The sequence below is a fragment of the Neovison vison genome, chromosome 12 (genome assembly GCF_020171115.1).
Source record: "Neovison vison isolate M4711 chromosome 12, ASM_NN_V1, whole genome shotgun sequence".
Taxonomy (NCBI): Eukaryota; Metazoa; Chordata; class Mammalia; order Carnivora; family Mustelidae; genus Neogale; species Neogale vison.
Genome location: NC_058102.1, coordinates 108,881,274 through 108,901,571, shown reverse-complemented (window position 1 = coordinate 108,901,571; position 20,298 = coordinate 108,881,274). Strand labels below are relative to the sequence as shown.

General features: G+C 40.5%; 1 protein-coding gene across 5 annotated transcripts in view; it reads right to left on the bottom strand.

The window, feature by feature from the left end:
- Positions 1–5,515: 5,515 nt before the first annotated feature.
- Positions 5,516–20,298, bottom strand: part of BCL2L13 (BCL2 like 13) — an 84,212-nt gene continuing 69,429 nt past the window's right edge. For all 5 annotated transcript variants that reach the window (XM_044227267.1, XM_044227268.1, XM_044227271.1 and 2 more), the window contains one exon: positions 5,516–7,894. In XM_044227267.1, the coding sequence (XP_044083202.1) occupies positions 7,082–7,894 (813 nt within the window). In that variant the 3' untranslated portion in view covers positions 5,516–7,081. The remainder of the gene's footprint in view (positions 7,895–20,298) is intronic.

Sequence of the window (20,298 nt, the reverse complement as noted above, 5' to 3'; positions counted from 1 at the left end):
TAAATAAAATCTTAAAAAAAGAAAAGAAAATGACTGCACTGTTCAGCATTAAATGCATACCACACCAGGGCTGGGTTGCAACCTGGTTATCTACGATGTGTAGCAAATACTAAAAGCTGCGCAGTATGAAGGCCACCATTTGGAAATCAATCTTCTAATAACGCTGTTATGAATGTTTTGGAGTGAAAAAAAAATTTTTTTAAGGATGTATGAGGGAAACAAATCAGATCACACATACATACTCATCCATACATGTATCAAAGTGTTCAGATTCTCACTAGGGAGAGATACTTTCTTCCAAAAGGAACAACTTAAATACCAAGAGTCAATGCTAAGGGAAAAGGGCTCTAAAACAAATCATCCCAGACTCTGTCGTAGTACAACTTTTCATAACACCTTCACCTACCATTGTTTTTGCTTAAATTAACAGGCCACCATTTTAATTCAGTTTATACACACTTCTTGGTGTACTTTTTTTTTTTTTCCCCAGGCCAAGTTAGAGTTTTTCAGCCCATAAAGCAAAATTATCACCTTTTGTCCCCAAGCTAGCATATGAAGAGTCCATTGTATCAAAAACAAGTGGTCCAGTCTTGGGCACATCTCAGCCACAATGACTCAGGCATATCCTGGAAGTTGGTGGATTTTACACTGGGAAAATAATCCTCTTGGATAGAAAATTTTAATTGAGATGTTTCATCCTGTCTTTTAAATATTTGAATTAAGTGATGGAAATTCCTTGGTTAAAGAGAAACAACTTTCTTCTCCAGGAGATGCTTGGCGTATTTGAAAATCAGATGGACTATTCATCTGATCAGAAGGTCCAATCATTCCTGATCTCACCAGACAGGATCCAGAACTGCGGAGATGCTCAGGGCTGCCTTAAAGAGTCACAGCGCCAAAGCCTGCTATTATTTCCGCAATTTCATTGCTCACTGGGAACCTGAAAAGGGAGTGTCCTTTGGATGTTATGATCATGTTTTCAGAACCCGAGGGCAAAGCAAGTAAGTGGGTACTTACGAAGACCACAAGATTTTCTGAAATGATCCCTCCGATGTCAGGGCATAAGGTTACCATATGAATAGAAAGAGGAGTCCATCAGTTATCTTCAGATCTCACTTTATTTTAACTTCCAATGTGTTCTCCCCAACACACTGTGTCTAACAAAGCACAATTCATAGATAAGAATTTTGTTCCTTTCCCCTGATGAAGAGTTGACTGGCCAAAAGGCCGGGAGGGAAAAGGATCCAGAATAACCCACATAAATGGAGCAAACCAGAGCTGTGAATGAGGAGAGCTAATGGAAATTCATACAGAAAAAGGAAATACGTGCAATTATGTGAAATGCTTAGGTAAATTAACAAAATTACCATTTAATTCCAGTAATTTTGAGGAGATGAGAGCATTAGAACCAAGAATACATTGAACTCAGTCAAGGAACGAGGTAGGAAGAGGCACTTTTAATATGAAGAAAAAGAGAAATGGAAGACTAGGTAGGATAGCAGGAAAAACACAGATCTAGGAAAAAAAAAATTCTATCTTTTCCTTTGGTGCTGGCCAAGGACCAATCTATGTAATACGATTATCTAGCTAGAAATCAGGAACCAGGTTATTCCGGACTCTGAAATAGCAAAGATTGTACTGCAACTTCCTTTTATTCCTGGAACATAGTAAAATGTCAGAACTTTTGTTCATAATAATACACCGATTAGCCAATTTCTCCTAGTGGTGCAAAGAGCACTCACTGAGCAAGATTACTACATAATTTCCCTTAAGCTGAGAAGGGGGCAGGGATCACCTTAAGCCAGCTGTTGCTTTTTAACTTATTACAAGGCCTTGCAAATATCCCTGAGAACATTTCCAACCTGAGCTTACGACTGGAGCAACTGCCTGGCTAGAGCTATTGCAATGTAAACATAGACATGTAGAGAACCCTATTGGTTTCAATTCACAGGAACATGGCAAGCCAGGCAGAGGCTAAATAGTCTTCTGTAAATAAAAGGAAGACATGCTATATTACTTTAGTTAAATGACTGACCATTTCCACTCTATGGAGCTGTGTATATGAGGTAACTAAGAAATAGTGGCTAAATTTTAAGAAATATGTGTTCTATAGCCAAGGCTACTATTAACTTTACATTCCCTAGTGTGCTGTGGAATAGAACAGAAGATTTTTCACTGGAAAGTCCCCTACTGTCAGCTTCTGAGCAAGATGTGCCTGGCCAGCTCTCTCAAGCTGCTGACCTCTTGGGTGTTGAGAGGCCAAGCAATGCTCAGAGGTATCCCCCACTTCACAGTTCCTGGCATAGGCAGGAGAAAAGGAAAAGAAGGAACAGATGAAGGGAGAGAAAGTGTCAAGGTGCTGCCTTCAAATCACTGGAAGATTCCCGTGTCAGACTGGTTTACGCTTGTTGATGAGCAGAAAGATGTACTATCTGACATGTTAGCTGAAAAAGCTAACAAAAGATCTGTATCAGCAGTAACTGCTAATTCTGTAGCCGGAAGGCATCTCCTTCAGTATTTAAGGGGAAAATACCTGGTATAATCAGAAGTTGGGAATAACCCTGGACATAAACTTCAAACATGCTCAGTACTTAGGACTAACCCATATGTTAACCATTGTACAAATCAAGAAAAGTCTCCCTTCAGTCTGATGCGGTTGGCTGCCCTAGTGCAGTGTAGGACTGGCACAACCATTTGTCAGGAACCTAGCAGCCCTGCTTGACAGGTCACAAAAATGGTAAAAACCAAGAAAAGCACTAGACTTGGAGTCAGAAATAATTCACACCCTCGCCTTTGCCTCTCCTATGCTAGAAGACCTTTGAAAAGTCATTAAACTCTGAGGTTTCCTCACTCTGTAAACTGGGGAGAAGGAATATGAATAGAATTCCAACTGTGAAGATAGACTAAGGTATGTGACGGCGCTCTAGAGCAACCCCTGGCAAATTAAGTGTTCCAATATTTATTAAAAGGACCCACATTTTTTAAGGAAAAGGATAATACAGAAAAAATAGGTATCCTAAACTCAAACCCAACTCACAGCTGAACCTCCTAATGATGAATGGTAAAACAGGAGGAGGTGATCACTAACGGCAGATCTCATTCCTCCATTTAAGAAAACTTCCCGTACCGTGTTGCTGAGTAGGGTAGCACCCCCTCATCCTCGGTGGTGGATGCCTGAAACTGCAGGTCGTCCTGAGCCCTATATATGATTTTTCCTATATGTCCATCCCTGTGGTAAAGTTTAATTTATAAATTAGGCACAGTAGAGAGTAAAACAATAAAATAGAACAATTGTAATAATACACTGTAATGAGTTATGCGAATGTGGTCTCTCCCTCAGAGTATCTTACTGCACTGATACTCACTCTTGTCCTGGCATAAGATGCTAATGGGCCTATGCAATGAGATGAAAGGAGGCGAATGACCAGGCACTGTGACGAGGCATTAGGCTACTACTGACCTGAGGATACATCAGAAAGAGGATCTCTGCTTCCGGACCGTAGCGCCTGCGTGTAACCGAGCCACGGGAAATGAAGCTGCAGACAAGGGGACTACTGTCATGCCTGTGAAGAAACTGGGTCAGAGGCCAGAAACTGTTTCTATAAGTAACCAAATAGTCAACAGGCTCTCTATGAAACATGATCACCACCTCAAGTTCTTTGATAAATTTGTGCAAAAAGACCTCAGAAATTAAAAGAAAGGACAAAATCTTACCTAGAATACCTTTTTATTTCTGTAAAGCATCTCTTAAAATAATTTCAAAATTCTGTAACACTTGTCCACATCATGCCTTTAGGGAAAAAAAGCAAGGAACATTACTTTGTATTATTATTAGAGAGAATTAGCACAAAGGCTGTGGACATTAATTTCCACAAGAAATTAATGGTAGCTGTGGTTCAAAAAACCCCTGTTAATTCCCCCAGGACAAACCCAGGGAGCAGCTGCATTTGACAGCAGAGATGGTACAGAAATGCAAGCAACAGAAGGTATCAAGTGGTCCGTGTATGAACTAGATGGCTTTTCCACTTCAGTTGCTTTTCGGTTTCTAGAAAGCTTGCTAGAGAACAGTGATGATTGCAAGAGTCCCCCTAAGGCACACTGTAGATACTGATTTCTTTGGGCCCAGAATTATTATCTTAATACAGAAAGAATAAAATAGAATTCTTTAATTCTGTTATTTTTTCTCAAAAAATCTTCACTGGCTTTTTGCCAAGTTTTCAGAAGTCATTACATTCAATAAAGCAATTAAGAAGAATTCTAGAGGACTTACACAAACTTTTTCTGAATAGTTCAAAGAATGAGGAATGATAAATGATTTTTTAATTCCACTTTCGAGCTCTGTAAATAAACAAGTTGGATTTATTCTGAATCTGCCTTTTACCTTAGATTCAGATGTAATATAAGTTAGGAGGGGGAGAAGAAATGGCCTACGACCAACCCCACCAAAAAGAGGGAAATGGGAGGTTGAGAATTTTTTTTTTCATAGCAAAAAATGGGAGCTGCTGTAAGAAGCAGCCCTTATCAGGGTATTTCCCTTACACTGCCAGAGGCAGAGGGTAAGGAAGTGAAGAAGGAATGGGGACACTAACGTGTCCTATTACTCAGGAAATGACATTGATCTCCTCTAGAGAAAGCCACTGGAAAAGAATATTAACCAGTAGTCAGGAAGATACAATGGGCCAGATCACTTTGGGTTAATATTCAACAGATGGGGAGACAATCGGGGCGTGGCAGCATCCTGTCACACATCTTAGGCTCCTTTTGTGGAGAACACACACTCAAACATCCTTAGCCACAGATCACCTTTTAGTAGCTCCAAAATAAACCTGGCTTCTACTAGTACTTTAATGTGTCTGAGGGTTTGAGGATGGGTTTGAGGGTCCAGAGTTTAAAAGTGTGAACACTGGAGGGAAAACATTTTATTATGAAAGAGAAAAAAAAAAATCAAGATAACTCACCAGTTTGCTCTTACCCTATGCAAACACAAAAGTAGCAATTAGAATACAGAGTAACCCAATGTCAGAGCCAACTGTCAGAGTCCAAGGAAAACCATCTTTTCCCAAATTAATTGCATTCCCCCCCCACCTCTAGCTACTCTAATCAAAGTGCACCAAAACCCTTAAGAAAATTACTCTCTAAGACATGAAAACTCAGAACATAAAGACATACTGCAGGGGTGCCTGGGTGGCTCAGTGGGTTAAAGCCTCTGCCTTCGGCTGGGGACATGATCCCAGGGTCCTGGGATAGATCCCTACATTGGGCTCTCTGCTCGGCAGGGAGCCTGCTTCCACCCCCCTCTCTCTGCCTGCCTCTCTGCCTACTTGTGATCTCTCTTTCTGTGTCAAATAAACCAATAAAATCTAAAAAAAAAAAAAAGACAACACTGCATAATAAAGCTGAACAGACAAACACACTTCAGACCTTTCCTCAACCAATTTTGACATAATATTGCTTTAAGGAGAAGATTTCATTTTAGAATATAAATTTAAAAAAGAAAGCACATTTAAAACGTAAGTTTTGGTGATCAGGATAGTAAAGTAATTTTATTACAAATTTCAGGATCTAAAAAGTAATTTGTTACATTTACTAAGATAAATCTGAGATGACCTGTACCAAGCTTGTGTGTCCTGCATAGTGACACTGATCCTCCCGCATGAAAAGACACAGTCCCACCCTCCTTTAGGGATGGGATTGGCCAGATGCAAGAAAGTTATGCTGATTCTCAACTAACACATACTGATTAGAATCATTTTGGTTTATCACTCTGGCATTTGGACCGTAAAGAGTTCAGGGAAGAAGTCTTATTCTTGATCTGTGAAAGCCAAATTAGAATCTCAAGGGTAGCCTCAAGAAATTCAAGCTTCTCTTTTGCTACTTTTTATTTCAGTAGTATTTAGGGAGACTTTCTGTATTTAATAAGAGTTATCATTCAATTGGTCTGTAAGACCAAGTACAAAATCTTTATCACACGGCAAGAGACCGCAGAGAAGCTAGCTGACCAGTAAGAAGACAGGCCAGATAAAGGGAAAACACAGAGCCCAGAGTAAAGACTGTAACCATCTAGCAACAGAGATGCTGCCAGCAAGTAACCATAAGCTCCATAGGGTGGCCATATATAAAAGGGCCAGAAGAGACCTCGATAGGCCATCTAAGTCATCCTGCTTGTAAATCAGACATATACTGCTCTCTAACCAGTTACTTGTCCTTGCATTCACAGGCAGGGAACCCTAGGTCTCTTTTATATTTGTGTTTTTTTTAAGATGACTAAAGGCAACATCTTTACAAGGTGGAGCTGTAGGAAGCATCAGGGACTTAGTGGGCCCAGAGCAAGCACTCTCCCATGGGGCCTTATAAAGAACCTGGGGTGAAGAGGAGCAGTGCAGTACCTGAGAGGCAGCTGAGACATAAAGGGAGAGCACCCTCCCGCTACAGGACTAAGAAGGTGGGGAAGAAAAGAAGAGCCACAAAGGAATGGCTGCAAAACATAGCATGTTCATCAGGAAAGATGAAATTCCAAGGGCAGGAACAAATCAGCAGCTGAAGAGCCCACAGCCAAGCCCTCTTGCCTGGGAACTTTTATCCCAGATTCTCCAAAATTAACCGTTTCCCTGTAGAGCTATGGCTCTTCACGGGAACAATTTTGCCCCCAGGGGACATTTGGCAATGTCAGGAAACATTTCTGGTTATCACAACTGGCGGAAGGGTGCTACTTGCATTTAGTGGTTAGAGGCTAGGGACGCTGCTAAACAATCCTAGAGCGCACAGGACAGCCTCCTACAACAAGGAATTAATCACGATGTCATTAATGCCAAGGCTGAGAAACCCTGTTCTAGAGGGAGTGCTTGACGCATAAGATGCCGAATTTCGCAGAAGTCAAGGCCCTTGGAGCTTACAGTCAGACAAGCGTGATTGCCCTCCCCCTGAAGCCCTACTGTGCGGATCCATCACTGCCTTGTTGAGCAGAAGTCCCCCATTACCCCAGAGTGTTCCACAAATGTCCAAATCAGCTGTTGGTGGTTCAAATTCAGTCAGTATAGCTAAAACCTTACATCTTTTATGTCTTCTTTCTTTTCTGAAAAATCTATTTCTTTCTCAGAGCCAGTGCTACCCCCACTGCTACAGCCAGGATGGCAATGGCGGCGGCCCCTCCAAACAGCAGTATAGACTTGCCCTCAAACAGGGGGCTGGCCTTCTCTTCAGCAGGGGAGGGGCCTTCTTGAAGACGCTCCCTCCTCACATGCTTCTCCTCTTCACTCAGCAGTGTTGCTGTGGGTTCCAGGGTGGGTATCACCTCAGCTTCCTGTTCAACAGCCTCAACCACTGCTGCTTTTGTCTTCATTAAGCTCTCTTCTTCAAGTTCCACGAACAAAGATGTAGCAGGGCTGACTTTCTCCACTGTCATCCCTTCTGTGTCAGGCTCCCTCATCTCCAGCAAGGAAGTGGCAGTGATATGTGGAAGCAAGGGAGCTGGTGCTTCGGGGAGCACCTCCCGCAGCTCCTTGGTTGGCAAGATGATGGGTGCCATGGCAGCCTCTTCCACGCCTTCAGGAATTTCTTCTTTCTCCACATGCACAATGTCAGAATTAGAAGAGTTGTTCTCACTCTTCTCTCCAGCCCCATTGCTATCTAAGCTTTTGACTTCTTCAGGATCCATTGCAATCTGCTGCCAGGACTCAGGACCTAGGGACACTGGGAGGCTTTCTGTGTGCCAACTCTGGCTGGCTGACAGTGAAACAGGTAAGCTCTCTGACTGCCAGGAAGTGGTCACAGTAGGAGACTCTGGAGGACTGACTTGTCCAGAGTTGTCACTGGGCAGGATATAAATGTCATTGCTATCTTCTGCAACAATTCCAGGGTACTCCTCCTCCTCTGATTCAAGGTTAAAGACAGTACCCTAGAAAAGAAGGAGGAGAGTCAATATAAAGAATGGTAAATACATTTAAATAAATGTAAATCTGACATGCCTGGGTGGCTCAGTCCGTTAAGCAGCTGCTTTCGGCCAAGGTCATGATCCCGGGGTTCTGTGATCAAGTTCCACGTCAGGCTCCCTGCTCAGTGGGGAGCCTGCTTTTCCCTCTGTTGCTCCCCCTGCTTGTGCTCTCTCTCTCTCTGACTGATAAATGCATATATATAAGTGTCTGACTCTTGGTTTCAGTTCAGGTCATGATCTCATGGCGGTGGGCTTGGTCCCATTGGGCATCGGGCTCCACACTCAGCACAGAGTCTGCTTGAGATTCTGTCCTTCTCCCTTGGGCCCTCCTGCTTGTGTGTGCACTCTCTCTCTCTCTCTCAAATAAATAAACATTTAAAAAAATAAAACAAATATAAATCTGGAAAAAAATTCTTTCCTAAACTGAAGTTCTAGAAATAAATAAAAAATAAAATTAAAAAAAAAAGTTTGTTTTTTTTTAAGATTTTATTTATTTATTTGACAGAGAGAGATTACAAGTAGACAGAGAGGCAGGCAGAGAGAGAGAGAGGAGGAAGCAGGCTCCCTGCCGAGCAGAGAGCCCGATGCGGGACTCGATCCCAGGACCCTGAGATCATGACCTGAGCCGAAGGCAGCGGCTTAACCCACTGAGCCACCCAGGCGCCCATAAAAAAGTTTCTGATTGAAGCATTTACCTGTAGACCACTGCAGAGGAAGAATTTTTAACAACATGGTCCTCGGACCAGTTTCCTTGAAACTAAAAAACCAAAATTTGATTTTTATATTTAACTCAATGTATTTATATTTGAAGTGGTAATGCAAAACAGCAGAGAAAACAAAGGCAAGCACCTTGCTCTCAAGGAACTGATCATTTAGGCAATGCTATCCTACCGTACAAGTGCTAGTAAGAGTTGAGATGGGGGGAAAAGAGAGTTGAGATGGGAAGGTGCTGACTTCTTTCGGTGAGGACTGCAGCAGGCAGGGAAATGACAGAGCTTCCTGGAACATTTTAGGTATCTGAAGGACGGGTCAGGTTCCATGCCGAAAGCCCATGTACAAAACACACCACCAGCAAAAGCACAGAAATATAAAAGAGGGGAACAGTAAGTAACCCAGTTTGAGTAGTGCACACGAAGAATAGAAAGTTCAGTTGGGAAAGGGATTCTGGGAAACCTGACAGAGAGGTAAGAAATATGGACTCGATTTCATAGGAAATGGTTAGTTGATGGAGTCTTTCAGCTCCACAAGGACAGCTCCACTTTAAAATTATGTGAGAGCAGTGGCCAGAGGGAAGCCAGAAATGCAGGGCTCGTCCTTCTCTCTCTAGGAAGACACTTCATGCCAAAGTAATAAAGATAAATAATGCCAGTCCTGGTTTTCACACTTAGCAGTTTAGTTTAATAGGACCCAGCATGTGCTTATTGCCTGTTATTGGCACCAGGTTAGGCACCAGCATTACAAGAATGAGATGAGACTCGATTTTTGTTCGTAAAAAATTCACCATCTAGATTTGAAAACTGACGTATGAATAACTAATTTCAATAGGATACAGAAAGCTTTAAGACAGGTATATACACAGGGGGTCCCTGGGTGGCTCAGTGGGTTAAGCCTCTGCCTTCACTCAGGTCATGATCTCAGGGTCCTGGGATCAAGCCCCCCGTCGGGCTCTCTGCTCAGCGGGGAGCCTGCTTCCCCCTTCTCTCTGTGCCTGTCTCTCTGCCTACCTATGATCTCTGTCTGTCAAATAAATAAATAAAATATTTAAAAAAAAAAAAAAAAGACAGGTATATGCACAGGATGGTAGGGGAGCCCAGAGGTTACAATGTGATCGGGAAGGCATGAAGAGGGGCACCTGACTGGCTCAGTCAGTAAAGCATGCGAATCTTGATCCTGAGGTCATGAGTTCAAGCCCCGTGCTGGGTGTGGAAACTATGTTAAAAAAACAAGTAAAATAAATAAATAAATAAATAAATAAATAAATAAATAAATAAGGCAGGAAGAGAACCAACGGACTTCGACTTTCATAAAGACCTAATGAAAGCTTTACAGAATGTCTGGATGACACTCAGATATGCTACAGAGAGTCTGAATAGGATTATGCAAAGCAAATTAATTCCTATTTTATTTCGATTACAGCTGCTATTCATATGAAGTAGAATAATTTCATTAGTCAATCAAAGCTAAAAACTTCTTGCATAGGGGCACCTTGGTGGCTCAGTGGGTTAAGCCTCTGCCTTCAGCTCAGGTCATGGTCCCAGGGTTCTGGGATCGAGCTCCACATCAGGCTCTCTGCTCAGCGGGGAGCCTGCTTCTCTCTCTGCCTGCCTCTCTGCCTACTTGTGACCTCTGTCTGTCAAATAAATAAATAAAATGTTTAAAAAAAAATTTTTTTTAAAGATACTCCCACATCTTGGGCTTCCACTATGGCACCACCACAACAATTAAATACATAAATAGATAAAATCAAAAAGAAATTGGTGTTCTTTTTAAAAAATTTTATACTCTTTTTTTAGTATTGATACTTACATTCATAAAACTAAGTAACCTAACACTGACCATTTTTAGGCGCACAATTCACAATGTATGCGAACACCACCCTCTTTAATTCCTGAACATTTCCATCATCTCAAAGAGTAAGATTCTGCCCACCCCCCTCCCCGACTCCCAAGCAATTCCTCCTTCCCCTGGGAAGTTCGTATAAATGCAATCACGCAGTACATGGTTGTGTCTCTGCTCTTTCGCTGCACATAATGTTTTCAAGGTTCGTCCACGTGGTAGTGTGTATCGGCACTTCTTTCTTTCTAAGGCTTTTCAGGATTTTGTTGTAGGGATAGACCACATTTTGCTTATTAATTCATCAGTTGGTTGACATTTGGGTTGTTTCTCAAATGTTCTGGTTGACTGTGAATATCCACATAAAAGTTTTTGTTTGACCATATACTTTGTTCTTTTGAGGATAGAGCTAGAAGTGAAATTGCTGGGTCACATAATTCTATGTTTAATTTATTGAGGAACTGCCAAACTATTTCCCAAAGCAACTGTACCATTTTATATTCCTCCCAGGAATGTAGAAGAATTCCAATTTCTCCACATCCTAACACCTGTTACTGTCTATTTTATTTTTTTATTAGAACCATCCAACGGGGATGTGAAGTGATATCTCATTTTGGTATTGATTTGCATTTCACTAATGACCAATGATACTGAACATCTTTTCATGAGCTTATTAGCCATTTATCTTCTTTGGAACAATGTCTATTTAAATCTTTTGCCCATTTAAAAATTTTATTGTTGGGGCACCTGGGGGCTCATTTGGTTAAGCATCTGACTCCTAGTTTCGGCTCAGGTCACGAACTCAGGGTTGTGGGATCAGCCCCTGTGCTTCGTGCGGAGTCGGCTTGAGATTCTTTCCCACTCCCCTCCCCTCTCCTTTTGCTCCTACCCTTGCTCTCTACCTAAAATAAATAAATAAATAAAATCTTTAAAAAAAATAAAAATTCGGGGCGCCTGGGAGGCTCAGTGGGTTAAGCCTCTGCCTTCAGCTCAGGTCATAATCTCAGGGTCCTGGGATCCAGCCCTGCATCAGGTTCTCAGCTCAGCAGGGAGCCTGTTTCCCTCTCTCTTTCTGCCTGCCTCTCTGCCTACCTGTGATCTCTGTCCATCAAAGAAATAAAATAAAAATCTTTAAAAAATTTTTCTAAAAATAAAAATTCTATTATCTTTTTATTATTGACTATTAAGACTTTTATTCTTTTTTAAAAATATTTTTCAGCATCTTTTTTTAGATTTTGTTTATTTATTTGACAGAGATCACAAGTAGGCAGAGAGAGAGGGGAAACAGGCTCCCTGCTGAGCAGAGAGCCTGGCGCCCCCAGGACTTTTATTCTTAAACAAGACTATTACTGGGGCACCTGGGTGGCTCTGTCGTTAACCATCTGCCTTGAGCTTAGGTCATGATCCCAGGGTTTTGGGATCGAGCCCCGCATCAGGCTACCTGCTTGGCAGGAAGCCTGCTTCCCCTTCTCCCTCTGCTTCTGTTCCCTCTCTTGCTGTGTTTCTTTGTGTCAATAAATAAATAAAATCTTTAAAAAAAAAGGGGGGGGGGCACCTGGTGGCTCAGTGGGTTAAAGCCTCTGACTTTGGCTCAGGTCATGATCCCGGGTCCTGGGATCGAGTCTGGCATCAGGCTCTCTGCTCAGCGGGGAGCCTGTTTCCTCCTCTCTCTCTCTCTCTCTCTCTCTCTCTCTGCCTACTTTTGATCTCTGTCGAATAAATAAATAAATAAATCTTTAAAAAAATTTTTTTGAAAAATCTTTAAAAAAACAAAAAACAAGACTACTACTTAGTTGGATATTAAAATAACCAATTTTGGGGGGCAAGGATACTTGTAAAAAAGATTGAGGTTAAAGGAAACAGAGGGCGTAAAGTACTAAAGTAACTAGAGTCTATGCCAGTTAATAATCTTATTTTTTATTTCATTTTGTATTTTTAAGATTTTATTTATTTATTTTTTGCGGGGAGAGAGAGCGAGCTTGTGTAGGTGGGGTGCGGACGGGGCAGAGGGAGAGAGAGAATCTTAAGCAGGCTCCACGCCCAGCCTGCCCAATGCAGGGCCTGATCTCACCATCCTGACATCATGACCTGAGCCAAAATCAAGAGTCAGACGTCAGCTGACTAAGCCACCAGGCGCCCCTTATTTTTTTGTTTTTAAAAAGATCTTCCATGGGGCACTGGGTGGCTCAGTGGGTTAAGCCTCTGCCTTCGGCTCAGGTCATGGTCTCAGGGTCCTGAGATCGAGCCCTGCATCGGGCTCTCTGCTCAGCAGGGAGTCTGCTTCCCTTCCTCTCTCTGCCTGCCTCTCTGCCTACTTGTGATCTCTGTCTGTCAAATAAATAAATAAAATCTTTAAAAAAAAAAAAAAAAGATCTGCCATTAGTATTATTTCCTCAAATGGGCTCCTCTCCCAGGCTTCAAATCGCACATAAATGAGACCTTCACGGCTGTAATATTATGGGGTTTGATCTCTTAAACTCTCATCTTTTCATCAGCTACAATGGTAATATAAGACCACTCAACAGTTCTGGGACTTGGTCACTAATGCATGATTATAGAGTCACTTCACAACCAAACGCAGTGTATAAGGACTGCACACCCATCAATGGCTGAAATCATTAATTACAGAGAGCCAGAAGGTAACACTTACCTGCTGAAGAATACAAACTACAAACAGCACTGCTCCATCATTTCTCTATCTTATCCCAATTTTAAGTTTTTATTTTATTTTATTTTTTTTTAAAGATTTTATTTATTTGACAGAGATCACAAGTAGGCAGAGAGAGAGAAAGAGAGAGAGAGAGAGGAGAGGAAGCAGGCTCCCTGCTGAGCAGAGAGCCCAATGTGGGGCTCCATCCCAGGACTCTGGGATCACGACCCGAGCAGAAGGCAGAGGCTTTAACCTACTGAGCCACCCAGGTGCCCCTAAGTTTTTATATTAGCTAATCATCCTCTCCTTCTGTTTCATCAGGAAATACTAAATATATCTCAAAATATTCTTAGTATATCTTAATATAGCAAAATATAGTTTTCCCCTCCTCTCAACATTTTCTGCTATTACTCTAAAATAAGCAATCATTATCTTTCACCAAAACTAATGCCAAAGACTCCTGTCTCCTTGATGTTACAATCCAATTTGGAGACCAAAAAATATTTCACCGGTCAGCTAAGCCAAAATCCTGGGAGTCGTACTGGATTTCTCCTATTCTTGAAAGTAGATGGCTTCTTATTGCTGTTTAGATGTCAGTGATAAAACACTAAAATCTCTGCCTCCTACCAAGAGCTTAAAATACAGTTTAAAACGTAGAGAAGGAGGGGTACCTAGTTGGCATGGTCAGTGGATAATGTGACCCTTGATCTTGGGGTTCTAAGTTTGAGCCCCACACTGGGTGTAGAGATTAGTTAAAAATAAAATCTTTAGGGGTGCCTGGATGGCTTAGTTGTTAAGCGCCTGCCTTCAGCTCAGGGCATGGTCCCAGGGTCCTGAGATCAAGCTCCGCATCAGGCTCCCTGCTCTGTGGGAAGCCTATTTCTCCCTCTCCCATTCCCCCTGCTTGTGTTCCCTTTCTCACTGTGTCTCTCTCTGTCAAATAAATAAATAACATCTTTAAAATAAATAAAATAAAATAAAGATAAAATAAAATCTTAAAAAAAAAAGAAGAGAGAACAAGAGTTGGATCTTAAAGATTAAGAACTAAAAGATGAAAGAAATGAGAAAGATGCTCCATGAAGCAGAAAAGCATAAACGAAAACACAGCACTGAGAAATATCATATTCAGGCCAATACTAGCTCTTCAGTATTCCAAAGCATAAGATGAGGAGTTAAAAAAGATGAAGGTTGGGGCTCCTGGCTGGCTCAGTTGAAAGAGTAAGAAACTGTTGATTTTGGAGTTATGAGTTTGGGGTCATCCCATGTTGGATGTAGAGACTACAAGAAAAATTTTTTAAAAATAAATTCCTATGAAGTTGTATTTACTTACCTCTTTGCCAGAACATAATTCTAATTAGTCATGCAAATCCTCTAACACTCGTTACAAAGGGAGTTCTCTTTGCCACATTATATATATTTATATTTATAAACAGATATACATATATGTTTATTAAATCACCTCTTCAAGGAGCTCCACTGTGAAAACCAGAAATAAAGGCTCATATAATTTTACAAGGAGGAAAAAAGGTAGTAGAGTAGTAATAGAATAAGGTAGCATGAGGTTTATAATTGTCCTTTATTGATTTTGGTGCACGTTTTATTTATTTGCTTTCTCAAAATCTCCAAATGAGAAATTAAATACGGCCCAGCAGCTTTCAATCCTCTACCCTAAAGCTCTGCAAAGTAGTTAAAAAGAAGGGTAATGAGGTCTTGCTGATACTTAAATGTTAATTCATGGAGAGCAAACTACCACTGTCTTTCTGGATATAAAATAAGTATATGTCTCTATGTCATAGAAGGTGAGTATTTTCCCTGCACTCATCCCGAGTTTGAAAAAGATCCTGGTTTTACTGAAAAATGAATTCAACTTCCCCCACCCCTCCATTATGGCAACTCTTAGATACCGTCACTAACTCAGAACAGAAAAGATGAATCTAAGGTAGCATTGGCCTTTAGATAAAGGCTGTTTGAATTTTATAAAACAGAGTAAGTAGTGGTCCATTTCAAATCTATTTCTAATTATCTGTCTCCTCCAGATAAAAAGCAAGAGGGCAACATCACACAATATTTAGAATAATATATTATTTCTTCTTGGGCACATTAAATGTCTTCCCAGGAAACCAAATATAAGGCAGGGAGAAGGTAAGACCAATTTTTTCTTTCTTGTTTTTTAAAAAAATTTTATTTAAATTCAATTTAATTAACGTATAGTGTATTATTTGTTTCAGAGGTAGAATTCAGTGATTCATCGATTGCATATAAGGCCCAGTGTTCACTGCATCAAGTGCCCTCCTTAATGTCCATCACTGAGTTACACCATCACCTACCCCCCCCAGGAACGCTCAGCTTGTTTTCTATGGTGAAGCGTCTTATATGGTTTGTCTCCTTCTCTGATTTTCATCTTATTTTATTTTCCCTTCCTTTCCCTGATGTTCATCTGTTTAATTTCTTAAATTCCACACGAGTGAAATCATATATTTATCTTTCTCTGACCTATTTTGCTTAGCGTATTACCCTCTAGTACTATCCACATAGTTGCAAATGGCAAGATTTCATTCTTTTTGATGGCTAATATTCCCGTGTGTGTGTGTGTGTGTGTGTGTGTGTGTGATACAGATACATACACCACATCTTTATCAATTCATCTCTCAATGGACACCTGGGCTCTTTCCATAGTTTGGCTGCTGTAGACATTGCTGCTATAAACATTGGGGTGCATATGTCCCTTTGAATAACTATCTTTGTATCCTTTGGATAAATACCTAGTAGTGCAGTTACTGGGTTTTCTCTCTTTTCTATCCCTACAGCCATTAGCCCAAATTTGTGTTAATCACAAATTAGGTGACCATGTAAGAGGGAAGACTTATCTTAGCAAAGTTGCTCATTGTTACCTACAAACACTGTACTAAATCCCCAAGCCCTAAAAATAAATAAATAAATAAATCCATCCATCCATCCATCCCCAAGCCCTGTTTTCTTACTCATGTAGATAGTGGCGCTGACATTCTGATGAGCAGAAAACATTTCACAATGTAACAAAAGATGTGAGACTTTTCCTTTAAAACCATGCATTCATACAAAGCATACACACCATTTCAGGGAAAATTCACAGTCCCTGAAACTTATCCATGGTTTCCAACTAAAGACTCCTCATTAAGCTCCTCATTTAGATCCAGCTTAAATTCTAACCCCTCTGGACTGAATCCAATTCCCCTCTCTTATTTCTCCTGAACTCAGAGCTCTGAGTCTAGGCTACACAAAATACCATAATTATACATCTTGTACCATACTTCTCACTAAGTTTTTCACAATTATTGGTCATTCCCCAACTAGACAGATTATAAACACCTCAAGGGAAGAAAACATGCTTTAAACGTCTTTGCTATCCCCCTTATAATGCCTAACATAAGCCGACTACACAGTGATGGTCAGCAAATGCTTAACACGAAAGCTGGTCCCATCTTTGGGTACAAAAGTAGCGCTGAACACTAGCTATTTTGATTTTTCTCAGACACTGATAGGAACTGTTCTTTATTCATTTCTAGATTTCTATGTACATGGACTATGCCTCAGTGTTTGCTGTCCAAGGTCACATACTGCTGGTGCTGAAGGGAATTAAAAGTTCTCTCTCTGACTCAAGTTACCATGTTCTAGCTACCCAGAATGCCCTCCTCCTCAGTTCTGCCCTTCTGAATCCTTTTCATTACCTTTAAACCCTTAAATGATTTATCTGTTCTCTTGCTTTAAAATATATAGTAGAGGCACCTGGGTGGCTCAGACAGTTAACGCATCTGCCTTTAGCTCAGGTCACAATCTCAGGGTCCTGGGATCAAGTCCTGCATCGGGCTCTCTGCTCAGCGGGGAACCTGCTTCTCCCTCCCCCTCTGTCTGCTGCCCTGCCTACTCGTGCACTCTGTCAAATAATTAAATAAAATCTTTTTAAAAAAATGAAATAAAATTTAAAAAGTATATAGTAAATTGTGTGTATCTGTCTTACGTCCCTACTAAGTCCCTAGAGATTAAAGTATGTTTTTAAACATCTTCATTGTACTGGTTTTATTCTCAGCCCTATGCCAAGTGCCTTATAGAATCCCACACATATTATATTAATAGAATTATATATATTATATTGATAGATTAATATTAATTTGGGGGGAACTTAGACAAGCCGATCCAGGTCATGAATCTGAGGTCTTTTCCACAGAGGAACAGCTGTCATTTCTCTTTGTGCAGGACTGCTGCCTTGGAATCACAAAGACAGAACATAACATGTCTCATAACCTACTGTTCTAGACTTGCAAGCCTCTCTGAAGAGGAAACACATCTGTTAGCCAACTTTTTCTACTAAAGACAGAGAAAACAGACACCCAGTGGAGGTCTGAGCAAGATCAAACAAGTTCAGGACTGTTTTTTGACTGTTTTTTTCATAACCAAAACTCGGTTTAGGATATATCACAAATGGAAGCGTCTGGGTGGCTCAGTGGGTTAAAGCCTCTGCGTTCGGCTCAGGTCATGATCTCGGGGTCCTGGGATCGAGCCCTGTGTCAGTTCTCTGCTCAGCAGGGAGCCTGCTTCTTCCTCTCTCTCTGCCTGCCTCTCTGCCTACTTGTGATCTCTGTCAAATAAATAAAATCAATCTTAAAAAAAAAAAAAAAAGGATATATCACAAACGGCTCAAATGCAAAAGATTGGAACATAACAAATAAACAAAGTCTTGCCTTTCTTAGTCACGGTCAGTCCAAATCACATAAGCCGGATCCTACGACACATCCAACTAACGCCCTGCTGCTTTCCAACAGAAGTCTCTCACACTTCTTCAAGGTGTGACTATACTTCTTCAAGAAGCATTTCCTGATTGAGCTCTACAACCATCATTCCCTTTCTTGGTATTCTACACTACTCACTAAAAAATTTGTAATTCACCATGGCTTTCTTGATATTTATTTCAAACACTTAAACAACTGGCTTCTTTATGTTTATAATTGTGTTTAACTAATAAACATATAATCAGCTATCTAATAAAGTTTAAGAATTTTAAGATTAAAATTTGTTTCAAGGGGTCTAAAATCTAGTTGGGGAGATTAGGTAACACAGCAGCCCTCAAACTTTGCTGCCTAATTAGGCACCTGTGAAAATTTTAAGTCTACTTATGCTAAAGTTATAACCCATGACAATCAAATTAGAATCTTTGAAGGTGGGACCCAGGTATTGTTGTTGGTTTTTTTTTAAGATTTATTTATTTATTTGACAGAAGGAGATCACAAGTAAGTAGGCAGAGAGCAGGCAGAGAGAGGGGGAAGCAGGCTCCCTACTGAGCAGAGAGCCTGATGCAGGGCTCGATCCCAGAACCCTGAGACCATGACCCGAGCAGAAAGAGGAGCTTAACCCATTGAGCCACCCAGGCGCCCCAGGACCCAGGTATTGTATCTTGTGAAACAAAAATGGGTATAATGGCTGTAATCAATTTGGCTCCCTCAATATCCTACCCAAAGCCCAATCATACTCTAGCACAATGAAAAGGAAGAAGTAAGATGATTAAGACTACTGAGTGACTATAGGGACATTCTGAGTTTGCTGATTCTTGATGAACCACAAATAACAGAGAGTGACAGTAGCTAACACGATGAAAATAGCTACCGAGGGAACCATTTCTGTAACCTTTTTGGAGGAGTATACCTGGAGGTCTAAGAGTAAGGAAGACCGATCACCAAAGCCAGATCAACAGCTAAACTCAGTTTTCCTGTGAAGTTGTACTTACCTAGATCTTTGCCAGAACACAATTCTAATTAGTTTCGTAAATCCTCTAACACCTTGTTACAAAGGGATTTCTCTTTGCCACGTCATTTATAGATTCAAGAGTTTATCTGCATCTCTTCAAGGAGCTTCATTGTGAAGACAGAAATAATGGCTCATATAAAGAATAATTTTACAGGGAGGGAAAAAAGGCAGTGAAAGAAAAGTAGTGATAGTATAAGATAGCACGATGTACATAATTGCCCCTTACTGACTGGACTTTAGTACATTTGTTTCATTTATTTGCTTTCTCAAAATATCCACGTGAGAAACTAAATATGGCTCAGCAACTTTATAATCCTCTATCTTCAAACCTTGCAAAGTAGCTTAAAAAAAAGAGTAATGAGGCCCTGCTTAAGATTACATTCTTTTTCTTCATTATTGAAACTCAACATCTAAAAACTAGATTCTTTTTGTTAAGTGAAGAGGAAGAAGCTGGAAAAGTGTTAACAGAATTATGCCATTGAATGAACCAATCACGGTCTCTGACCCCCAAGAAGCAAGTAAAACTACCCTATTTTCTCAAAGAAAGTGTATTTCAGAGTTATGCAAAATAGTCAAAGAACGTCAGTTACTACATTACAAGTAATTTCAAACAGTGTGTTTTTGTTAGCCTTCCCCCAATACTGTCAAATTTTCATATAAAAAACAAACAGTGCTCCTAAATACCCTCACCTCCCAACTGAGTCATTAAGAGGTAAGGAATTTAACTTCTCACGCTGTTTATTCTTAGTCTTAGAATCACATCTGCTCTCACTCTTTTCACACTCTACAAGTTTTGTAATCTGTTTCCATGCCACTTCAAGAGACGTACAGTACAGCTGGACTCACAGAGCCGCCTTACAACTACAGAGCTCTTCGAACATAAGGGTTATCCAAGGGTCAGAGCAGTCTGAAGTGCTCACTGATAAGAATTCTCAACAAGTTACTTATCTGCACTTCTAAAAACAGAAACTCTAATAGCAAGAACTGATTTTAAAAAGCAACAACAAAACAAAAGAACCATAAAACAAAAGGTAAGAATTTTAATTCTCAGAAAGGAGACCTTGCTGCTTTTTCTTTAGGGCTGCAAACCAAAACAAATGGAACAGAAATTTCAAAAATTCCATCATGAAGAAATAAGGGAAAACTTAACAAACTGAAATAGAATTAACCGTAAAATGACATTTTGCTTTAATTTTAACAGCTTAAAGCTAACAAAAGGGCTAAGAACACTCTTTGTTCCCTTTCTCAAGTTTGCCAAATTACAACTTTGGAATAATAAATGGCTCAGAAGTCAATTCAGATTTAATTGCTTTTTTCCTTGCTGTCATGGCCTTCCCTGCCTTACAACTTATTTCTTACTTGGAATATCACATTTTAATGAAGATAC